General features: G+C 31.5%; 1 protein-coding gene across 1 annotated transcript; it reads left to right on the forward strand.

Moving 5' to 3' along the window:
- The first annotated feature begins 251 nt into the window (after positions 1-251).
- On the forward strand, positions 252-4,675 carry LOC114748142 (WAT1-related protein At1g25270-like). Its single transcript, XM_028936495.1, has 7 exons — positions 252-445; positions 1,105-1,167; positions 2,154-2,270; positions 2,748-3,003; positions 3,084-3,242; positions 3,494-3,645; positions 4,408-4,675. The coding sequence occupies exons 1-7, from the start codon at positions 252-254 to the stop codon at positions 4,673-4,675; spliced, it is 1,209 nt and encodes a 402-aa protein (XP_028792328.1).
- Positions 4,676-11,588: the final 6,913 nt, after the last annotated feature.

The raw sequence follows: 11,588 nt of genomic DNA on the forward strand, positions 1-11,588 counted from the left end.
ATTTTTTTACCATCGAAAAATCCCTACCAATAGTATTTAATATTTTAAGAAAAAATAAATAATAAATTCAGTACTCTTAAAAAATTATGTTTTTCTATAAATAGCTCATTTCACATACAACATTTCGTCCCAGATACACAAGCACAAAGCACTTCTTCTTCGTCCCTAGCTCGCGGCCTCCTCTCTCTGTTCTTCTCTCACCGTCTCAGCATCTGGTGGTGCCGCCGTTTCTTGCCGCGGCAGAAGAGACGATGAGGGACATATGTGAGCTGATAGATGAGTTAAAACCAGCCATCCTAATGGTTTTGGTTCAGATGCTTTATCTTGGGATTAACATTCTTTACAAACTTGTCGTTGTAGACGGCATGAACTTGCGAATTGTAATTGCATATCGTTTTGTTTTTGCCACTGCCTTTATGGCTCCTCTTGCTTTCATCTTTGAAAGGTACTTAATTTCCTTTCAGTATTCTGCTTACTGTGAAGTAAGTATATGATGAACTGTCATTAAGCTTAATGTGTGGAGATCGAGGTAAGTAATTAAGCTACCCTACTACCACAGTCAAGAGAGAAAGCTAGGTAGAGACAAAGGTAGGTTTTAACTATAGAAGGACTGATATTGAGAAGCGTAAATAAAATACTTTGTTTGCTTCCTAATATATAAGCTAGTTTAGAGGCCAGATTTTGGTGCTAAATATGGCATATCAATTCATTTTTTCCCTATATTTATTATTTTTTAAAATTAATTTATCTAACTTATATAAACTAATATATCATCTAATATTATACAGAAGTATTTTCGAAAGATTACGTTATATTTGTTATAATTAACTAATTTATTTAAATTTTTTAAACTTGTCTAAGTTAGTTAAATAGATTTTATGTTAAGGATGGGAGAGAGTATAAAGCTTGTTTAAATTAATGGATGAGAGAAATATATAATACTTATATTATATTAGAAAAAAATGAAAAAAATGGTAGGATATGGCCCCTCCCCCCAGTTCCTCTCTCCCCACTGAGCTCATAGTTATGTATTCTTAAAGTGTGTTTTGTATAACATACAAATTATTAGTGTGAAATTGAAAGGTATTGGTGAATTATTTGCAGGAAAAAGAGGCCAAAGATGACTTGGACTATACTGTTTCTGGGACTTATATCTGGCTTATTTGGGTATTAATTTATTAATATTATTTTACCTTTTTATATATATATATATATATAATATTACTATCTCCAATCTTTAATATAAGAGCTTATTTGACTTTTATTTTGGTTTTAAATATAAGACCCCAATTCATTTTGTTTCTCATATTTATCTATTTTTTCAAGGTAATCTTTATAGTAATGATAGTTTTAGCCAATATGTTTGATTAGCAAAGATATTTTAGAAAAGACAACACCTATTTATTACAAATAACTAACTTAATTAGTTTTCTTAATCTATTCAAATTAGTCAACTAGCTCTTATATTAAGGATCGGAGATAGTACTTCAATTGCTTATTTAATTTTACTGTATAATCTAATTCTGGTCATGTAGTAATGTAATATTCCTCCTGTTCTAAATATAAAACTTACTTTGCAATGTCATTTACATTACAAAATGAGTCGCATATTTAGGATCAGACAAGTACAAACGCGACTAGAATATAGTTGGGATATTACTATACAAGATTACGTGTGTTGCTCTCTTAAATGGAATGTCGAATAAAATAACAACAATGACTTAGGTTTGTCTTGTTGTCATCATATCACTTACTTGAACTACCTTTGTGAGGTAAGATATATTAATAATGTCTTCCTCATTGTTTTTTATTTATTGTTAATAGATTAAATTTTACATGTCTTTCGTATAAAATTCAAGTCATATATAAATAATCTCTTTGATGACCTTCAAAGCATAACAATAAATTTCCATAAACTTCCAAGCTTTGTAAAGATTAAGGAGTTATGTGTAAAGAGATGTTCACATAAAGAACAGATTAATTATGATTAACAATTTGTAAAAAAAAATTTTAAAAAAAATTGGGGAATCAAGAAAAATTATCAGAAATGTATAACAAAATTTTTTTTTTATAGAATTTTAGTTTTAATTAAGAGAATTGGACATATGATTTCATCATCTTATTTATAGTTTACGAATAAATTAAATGTACAGAGGAACATTGTCACAAACATTATATTTGGAGACGTTGGCCTTAACAACAGCAACGTTCGCATCGGCAATGAACAATCTCCTTCCAGCCATGACCTTTGTCATGGCCCTGTTCTTCGGGTAATAGCTTCTTTGGCAATCATGCACAATTACCATTTTGTCCTTTACAAAGCAGTTTAGATTTATATTTATTGTGAATCTTTTTCCCTTTTATTTATTATTGTTTGATTTTATATCATATTTGGGCACATACATATTTTATTTTAATTTGCTTAATTGTGTTGGTTGGTATTTGCAATGATATAATCTTCTTTTGACTTTGTTAAGGATCTCCTACTTGGCTTCCACTAGTTTCACTTAATTTCATTATGGGTAGACAAATAACAATTTTACATTCTAAAGTAAATAATTAGGTTCATAACATTGTATTAATTATTAAATTTAACCCAGTTAACTATTTTTACCAATAAATTGATGAACTAGTTCTTTGACAGATTTGGTCAAAAGTTATTGAAAAATTATTCAGTTTGACTCAAACTGTAATTTATTCTTTTAATAAAATTAATTAAAAATTTGCAATTAATAAATTATGATCAGGTTGGAGAAATTGAATTGGAAAGCAGCAGCCGGGAAAGCTAAGATCATCGGGACCTTAATAGGAATTAGTGGGGCCATGCTTCTCACCCTCTACAAGGGTGCACGGATCCCCACTCCTTCCTTCCACGTCACCGTTTTACGCCCTCTAACCAGCCACGTGGCATCTTCCCACTCTTCCTCCGGTGGGAACACGCTCTTGGGTGCACTCGCTGCCGTGGGCGGCATCTCCTCGTTCTCTATGTGGCTCATCGTCCAGGTCCCTTATCATTTTGACCCGCTTGTCGTTTTGATCCTTGATGTTGTCGTTTACTCTAAGTTTCCATTTTTATTGTGCAGAGTAAGATGAGCAAGAGATATCCATGTCATTACTCAAGCACCGCATTGATGAGTTTTGCAGCTTCGGTGTTTTCTGTTGGGTTTGCTCTTTGCAGTGAAAGGGATTGGAATCAATGGAAATTGGGTTGGAACATAAGGCTCTTAACTGTGGCTTATGCAGTATGTGATTTTATTTTAATTTATTAATCAATTATACCCCTTCCAATCTTAAATATAAGACTCACTTTGTAGTGTAATTTACACTACAAAATATGTTTTATATTTAAGACAAAAAGAGCACCATATCGATTGACGACTAAAAAGTATTTAGCACAAATTTATATATATGGTGAATTATCTTATATTTGTATATTAATATATATATGTTATTATATATAAAGTGTCATGTAAATTATGTATTGTGTGTGTAGGGATTGGTGCCAGCAGGGGTGAATGTGGTGATGATAGCATGGTGTGTGCACAAAAGAGGACCTCTATTTGTATCAGTGTTTAATCCTCTCTTGCTTTTGTTCTTGGCTTTTGTTGGATCTTTCTTTATGGATGAGATGCTTCACCTCGGAAGGTACGTACACATATCTAATCTTTGCCTCTCAAATTTACTTTTTCCCTTAATAAATGACAATTTGAAATCAAATGAGAAGGATGTATACTGTTATTTTAGAATTATGGATATAATTATGAAATTATTACATCACCTATAAGAAACTTTGTCTCACTAAGTTGGTTACATAGGTCATATGAATATTATATTATTGGGCATAACAACAACTAATTCTTTTGAGAATAATGATTAAATGTATTTGATAGTCCCTTGAGTCTTAAATGTAAGACCTGGTAGAATGATTTGCTTTGATCTTAAATATAAAACTTTAATTTACTTTACCTTTTAAATTTATAATTTTTTCTTAAACTCTCTCGATTGATTGTATATATCCATGGAGTTTTCTAGTAAGAAAATAATTTTTAATACAAATAATTGAATGAAATACATTAGGAAAATCAATACAAGTAACTAACTTAACTAATTTTTTTAAATCTCTATCAATCACTTGTCCTGTTTCTAAATGTAGGATGAGAGGATTTTTTTTGTTTTTGTTTTTGGTATCGTTTTGTTTCTAAAAATACTCACATGAATGTAGAGTTCATATGCTAAACGTAAGTAACAACTAATACGAGTTTTGTTACATCACATAAAATACGATAAATGAGTTGCTTGTGACTCATCAATAGTACAGTTAATTAGAGTTTTTATATTACATATAAAATCTATAGACAGTGTAATAAAATAATTTGGCTTATAGTATAAAATTGTGATCATATGCAGTATAATTGGAGGAGTGCTGATAGTGTGTGGATTATATATGGTTTTATGGGGCAAAGCCAAAGAGATGAAGATGATGAATCTTTTGGATGTCCCATCACAGACCCTCCACGTGTCATCCCCTTCAGTTGAGATCATCGTCAAATCCTCCATTGGTGACCAGAAAGGCAACAATCTTAGTGCTTCAAACGTTGTTAACGGGGATCACCAAGATTCATCAGAAAATGGAAATAAAGTAATACGAGATGATGATGGGAAGAATCAAGAGTAACATCATATCAAGAAACTAATTAGTCTGAGACGCTTTGAAATAGATCGATTAAGTCTGATATTTTGGGCGTTGGTTTTTAATGTTTTGGGAATGATCACATATTCCAGCATTGTAATGGATGGATACGCTTGTTGTGGAAAAATTTTAAAATTAATTTCTCTCTTCAAATTGTTGGTTTTTTTTTTCTTTTTATAATGAAAAAGTTGATCGGGTGAAAACAAGTCTTATGATTTAATACAACCAATAAGGCAGGATCAATCTGAGATTGTTTGGAACTGAATACTCCATGCCATTAGCAGAAGCGGACCACATGACCACCGCTCTAGCTTGTGCAGTAACCTGTCTCGGTCCAACTGCTCTCCGGTTAAAAACCCCATTACGGTTTAACCAAACTTGCCTACAGACGACAGCGAACCAGACGTTCCACTTGAAACCCGAGACCACACAGCGTTGCTTAACATTCCACATAATCCAACTCTGCACATCCCGAATGGAGAAAAAAGCTTCACTGATCAGTTCAGGTACCACATCTAACCAGCAAGCCCGAGCAACATGACAGTCACGAACAGTATTTAAAACATCTTCATTCGCTTCATGACACATGTCGCACAAAGCGTACCCATGTAGCCCTCTATCTATTCTCATTGTGTTAGTAAATAATCTCTGCCTCACTCAAAGCCATAAGAACAATCTACAACGTTCGGGTACCTGTATTTTCCATAGAGCTCGCCAAGTACCATGAAAACGCGGCCCCGTGTCCCTCCCTAACATCGAATAAGCCGACCGCACAGAAAATCCCCATTATTATTATTATTAAACCACGTCGGATCGGAATATATTCTCTAGAAATCTGTAAAGGTGGATAATTTCTATTAATAGCACTCAGAACTGAAACAGGAAGGAACTCTTGCATCTTATTCCAATACGGTGCCACATTAATTTTCTTCACGCATAAGTGGAGAAATCTCGCATAAAGCATAATTGCGCAAGGGTTCTAGATTAGGACATAGTTGGGTCGTTATATTTTAAGACGGACTCTATAAATTTAAGGTTTTTAATAGTTTCAATAAAATATACTTTCTCTGGTTTATTATATTCCTCTGATCCTTAATATAGGATATAGTTAACTAATTTGAGTTTATTAAATATGTTAGTTAAATTAATTAATATGATATGTTTTTTCTAAAACACTCTGATCATCTTTCTTCATTCCCTCCCTCTCCTATTTGATTATTATTGGGGGATATTAATAAGGTTAATTTGAAAAAAATTGATAAACATATAAAATATGTCTTGTATATAGAACTAACATCAACTTTTAAATTATATCCTACATTAAGGATCGGATAATTATAAGTCAATTTAATTAGTTCATCATTATTAAAACAATGGTATTTAACTCATTAAATCTGTTTCAAATTTAAATATATTTTTTAATTTTATCCATATTAAATGAGGTTGTGAGGGAGAGAGAAAAACACAATAAGCTACATTTAAACATTGACAGATATGTATTACTCTGTCTCTTATTATAAGATCATTTTAACTAAATTATGCGGTTTAATTAAGAAAACAGTTAAAATTAGTTAAAAACAATTAATATGTAGTAAATATAATTTTTTTCCGAATATACCCCTATATATAAATGGGTAGATGTGAGAGAGTATTAGTAAAATAAATAAAGAAAGAGAATCTATTAAATGTATTAAATTAGAGATAAAATAGGTAATAATACATTAAATGTTCAGGCAAACTTAAAAGAGATCTTATAAAAAGAAACAATCCTATTCAAAAAATTGGATCTTATAATAAGGGATGGAGAGATCACCAATTACTTTTCAAATAACTTATATGATTTTTTTAAAAGTGACTTATATTATGAATCAAGAAATAATTAGAAAAACACTTTATAAATAGTGAAATACTTTTGGTAGAATCATTACTATTATTATTGTTGTTACTGATGTTTCAACTTTCGAGAAAATTCTGAGGTTGTCATCATTCTCAGCAAACTCACCCGTTAATTAAATGGCATTGAAAAGCCACCAACGTTAGTGGAGTCTCTCTCATCCATCATTATATTCCATCACTTCACTCACGTCCACAAATTGACAGAGTTATGGGCTCACTGTTGAAATTAATAATAATATCTCCACTTTCTTTTTCATACCAAGCTAGCAACTTTTTTAATAAACAGAATATTAAGTTATAATTTATTTTCCATTTCTAGACTTATCTTAAGATCTGTTTGAATTGGCGGTTAAAAAAAATTATTTTTAATCTGAATTTTAAAAAAATGATATTAGGTCAAAGGTATATTGGGTAACATAGTTTATGTTTGGATTCACTTTTATAAAAGTTAGTTTATAAAGTAGAAAAGTTATTTGGATTATGATTAGATAAGTAAGTTTAGTTTATAGAATGACCAAAATAGGTATGACCTTTATTAAATAATAAAAAATAATTAAAAATATGAATTTACAAAATATAATAATCTTAAATTGTTATAATAGGAAGAAGTTCTATATAATGAATAAAATATATTTACATTAATGTGGAAATTTTTTAACCAAATAATATTACATAATTAATTTGATGATATACTCTATACAATTTATGTATATATAAAATGAAAAATAATATCAAAATATTGTAAAACTTTTGTTAAAACATATTTTTAATTTAAAAGACGATTAAAAATAAATAGGTAAAAATTAGTTGGAAGCATAAGAAATATGCAAAGAGAAGTATAGGACAACATAAATATAGGGGTAAAAATATATTTTGATTTTGAAAAGTTACTTTTGGATAAGCAAGACAAGCCATAAAAATTAACTTATGACTTAAGTGGCTTTTTGAGGTAAAATGACTTCTAGTCAAAAGTGATGCCAAACATGATAATATAACTCAATTTGACCTTGGACCTCTAAAAGCTACTTTTATCCTCCAATCGCTCAAGCAAACAGGCTTTTAAAATGCTTCTTTTAAGTACTTGTACTAAGCAAGGCTAGGTTGATGACTAGGAGCTTTTGTGCAGCTTGTGAAATTGGCAGTTCGTGAGCTTCTTTCATTTTATGAATTCCCGGTAATGATGTTCCCTCAGCCCTCTTTCTTCTGCCATTTTGGTCATTCTCATTCTTTCCTTGTCATGCTATCGAGTGCTTGGTCGGATCACCACATCACTCTCGGTCAACTCAAACTAACGGCGCATGTATGTTTCAGTGACAGAAGGATTGGCACATATAACAGAACAAAGATGGAATAAAAAGGAAAAAAAACATAAGGACTTGTTTCAAAACCCCTTAAAACTATAGGGACTCCTGTATTAGTTTTATCAATACAAAACAAAACTCTTATCATATACTTATTTCATATTCCGTAACTTATGATTACAAAGTTGCTCTCCAGGCTCCTATCTTGATTTCAAACAAGTTCTCCATTCTTTTTTACTAAGGGATTCCTTCAAACATTTTCTATTTTTTGAGTTTCTAGCAAGCACTACAAAGTTTTCTGGGCTTTAGTGAAATTTTTTTCCTAGCTATATTATCTTAAATTATATATTCATTTATGGGGATGTGGCTAGCCTACTTGTGGGCTTAAGGCTTTGACAAGGACTGTGAGAAGTTTTGGGGTTGGGCCTTTGCAAAGTTGTTATTGGGTTTTAAGATGGGCCGATTCTTTTCTCTTGTTTTTTTTTTAATCTTAGGGGTTTATAACCTATCCCACCATATACCTCCCTCTGTTTTTAGAAGAAGTGTTAGGATGCATATCATAATTCTTAATTAAAATTGTGCACTGGACTTCACTGAAATCTTTTGATTTCATAAAAACAATTACAAACTCAATAGTTATTTAAATTTTATTTCATTACCCATTGAATAATTAATTTAGGAATTTCATTAATAGAGATTCCTTATCTTTTGCACATTTTATTATTCATGTTCCCATAGTGCATGTGGCCGGCTGTACTTTTTACATTTTTTCCTCGCCAACAAACAATAACATATTAGATTATTCGTCTTGGCTTTGGAATGGACGTTGTGATTGAAATTTACCTTTTACTACCTCCGATCCTAATTATAAGACTAATTATGTACCACCATTGATAAACACTGAAATAAGCAATATCCACTGGGCCAAGAGCACCCCTCAAGTAAAAGCTTCCATTGCCGGTTGACCAAAATGAGGATCCCAAATTGCATGAGCAATAGGTCTTATATGTAAAGGATCCTATACCCATGCCTTAAAATTTCCTTGCCAAGCTACATAAAAGAGATTCTTAGAAGGCCACAAACAAATTATTGCTAATTGTCTGAAATGAGAAGCAGAAATGGATGGGATTAGATACCCAAGTCGTCCTAGCTGTAAATGATGGATACTAGGCACTGTACATATCGACTTATGCAATATTATAGCTAATGCGTTAAGTATCCTGCCTGTGGAGTACATTTGCAAGAATGAAACTCAAAGGAATTGACGGGGATCCGCATAAGCGATAGAGCATGTGGTTTAATTCAATACAAAGTAAAGAACCTTACTAGGGCTTGGCATGCCGTGGATCCTCTTCAAAGAGAGGGATGCCTCTAGGATCACGGGCACAGGTGATGTATGGCTGTCGTCAGCTCGTGCTGTAAGGTGTTAGGTTAAGTCCCACAAATACAGCTCCTTGAAGGCCATAAATAAATCTAAGGGACCGGGCCAGTTATTTATCTTGATATATCCCTCGATAGATAGGATTAAAATCCATTGGATAGTCTTGAATTACACCAATTGAATTCTATCTGTTATAATAATAAATACAAAAAGGAAGTTCTGAATAACTAAATAAAATAGATAGACCTTTCTTTCTCTTCATCTTAGGCCAATGGATCTTCTCAATTGAAAGATCCCCTATATGGATAATACACACTCCAGTTGACCGAGCTTAATTCTAATTGTTTTGTTCCGAAACACAGATATCTACGAGACAGTTTATCCTATTTTGATATTCATGGGGCATATGAAGATCCTTTCGCCATTTGAGGCATTAATTTACCCATTATAGACTATAAATAAGGTCTTATAATTAGGATTGGAGGTAGTATCTACACATATATATTTATTTAGGACCTTTTTAATCATTATTTGAGGTGAGACTTTTTTAATCATTATGAAAATGCTTTTTTGTTAATCATTCCAAAATATTATTATTTTTGGAAAAAATATTATAATTTTACTTAAAAATGCATTTAAAAAAATGAAATGTTGAAATCTGATCTAAACAGTTTACAACTACACATTATTATTATCATAAAGTAGATTGTTTGCTATTAACTATTCAGATCATATTTTAGCAATTCAGATTTATTTATATGTTTTTTAAGTAAAATATGATTTTTTTGTCCAATAATAATAGTGTTTTTAAAAGTATTAAATTTGGACCATTGAGATTTCATCCAACGGCAATGAAAGGAGGTACAGGAGGTGTAGAGGAAGGGAATGATGGTGGAGTGAAGCTGGGCGCAAATTTCTTTTACTTGCTCATTCAAATTTTTGAGTTCAAATTGTCAGGTTCTTGACTGCGGTAATATTTAATAACCACTGCCCCACGCATGCCTGTGGCAAAAGGAACCAACGCATTCAATAATTATCACCGTAGCCAATAAATGTTGGACTATGTCATATGGAGTTGGTTCATAATCATAAAATCACAAGTTCAAATCTCATTGACAATATAAAAATCTTATTAGTTGATGGTCTCTAAATATCTTTATAATCATTCTTTGAGTTAGAAGACATGCTTAACCCAATACAAATAACTAAATTGGGTATTTTAAAAAAAACCAACCCATAACTTTTGCAAATAACTAATTTTGGATCTCTACAAACTAATCATCCATTCCCCATATTTATAATCGAAGGGAGACTATAAACTAGCCAATAAAAGTGAGGAACCCTCACCAGCAAAATATTCGTAGCTTCCTTCAACAACCTCCACTTATTGGCAGCCAATAGTTTAGCATGTCATGGTTTAATGCATGTCTTTGAGTTCGTCGATAATATGATTAATGGAATGAAACGAGACTCCACTAATGAACCTTCAAGCAGTCTTTAATATTATTCGTGATTTTATTTTATTCTGGTTCGAGATGTGAGTAGTTTTAGCCTTCGACATTAACCTAATTAAAAATTAAAATACTCCTCTATCGAGACACACACACCAACATGCAAAATGGAATTTGGTTTACCTTCTTAAAACAATTCTACTGTGACATGAAATTTCTGACAATCACAGCCTCAAACTCAAAACAACTGTCCTAGAATCCACCGATTATGAGTTTACTTTATTCATGCGCTGCTCTAGTGCGCTCACCTATACATATTAAGATTGGAAGGATTTATACAGATACATATATATATATATATATCTATATCAAAGTAATCAAATAATTAATTTACCAAAATATATTCAAAACATTGTTTAATACAATAACTACTTATCTTTAATATTTTCCTATGTTATTAACAATATTTACTAAATGTGAAATGACCAATATGCCTTAGTGTCTTCTTGGGAAAAATGACTAGATTTGATATGACAATAACAAGATTGCAACATAAATTAATAAGTTTGTAATACAGAATAAAAAATAATACTATCATTTTCTAAGCGTCACACACAAGGGCCTATTGGTCATTTCTGTCCATTTTCATAATTCCAATTCAAATTTTCCTTTGTTGCCCGTCATTACCCTTTTGAAATTTTCTATTTTTAAGGTTCTTTTTTAGTAATTTTCCAATGGTTGTGAAATATTCCCACTAATGAAAGCTATGATATGAAGCCAATAAGCTTGAGGTTTCATCTACGGCTGCTGGCGGTGCCGCGGTGGTAAAGGACGTGCATGGCTATGAGGAAGAGAACTTGTCTTTTTGT

The sequence above is a fragment of the Neltuma alba genome, unplaced genomic scaffold (assembly GCF_004799145.2).
Source record: "Neltuma alba isolate B1F8T4 unplaced genomic scaffold, ASM479914v2 tig00005621_pilon, whole genome shotgun sequence".
In the NCBI taxonomy this organism is placed as follows: domain Eukaryota; kingdom Viridiplantae; phylum Streptophyta; class Magnoliopsida; order Fabales; family Fabaceae; genus Neltuma; species Neltuma alba.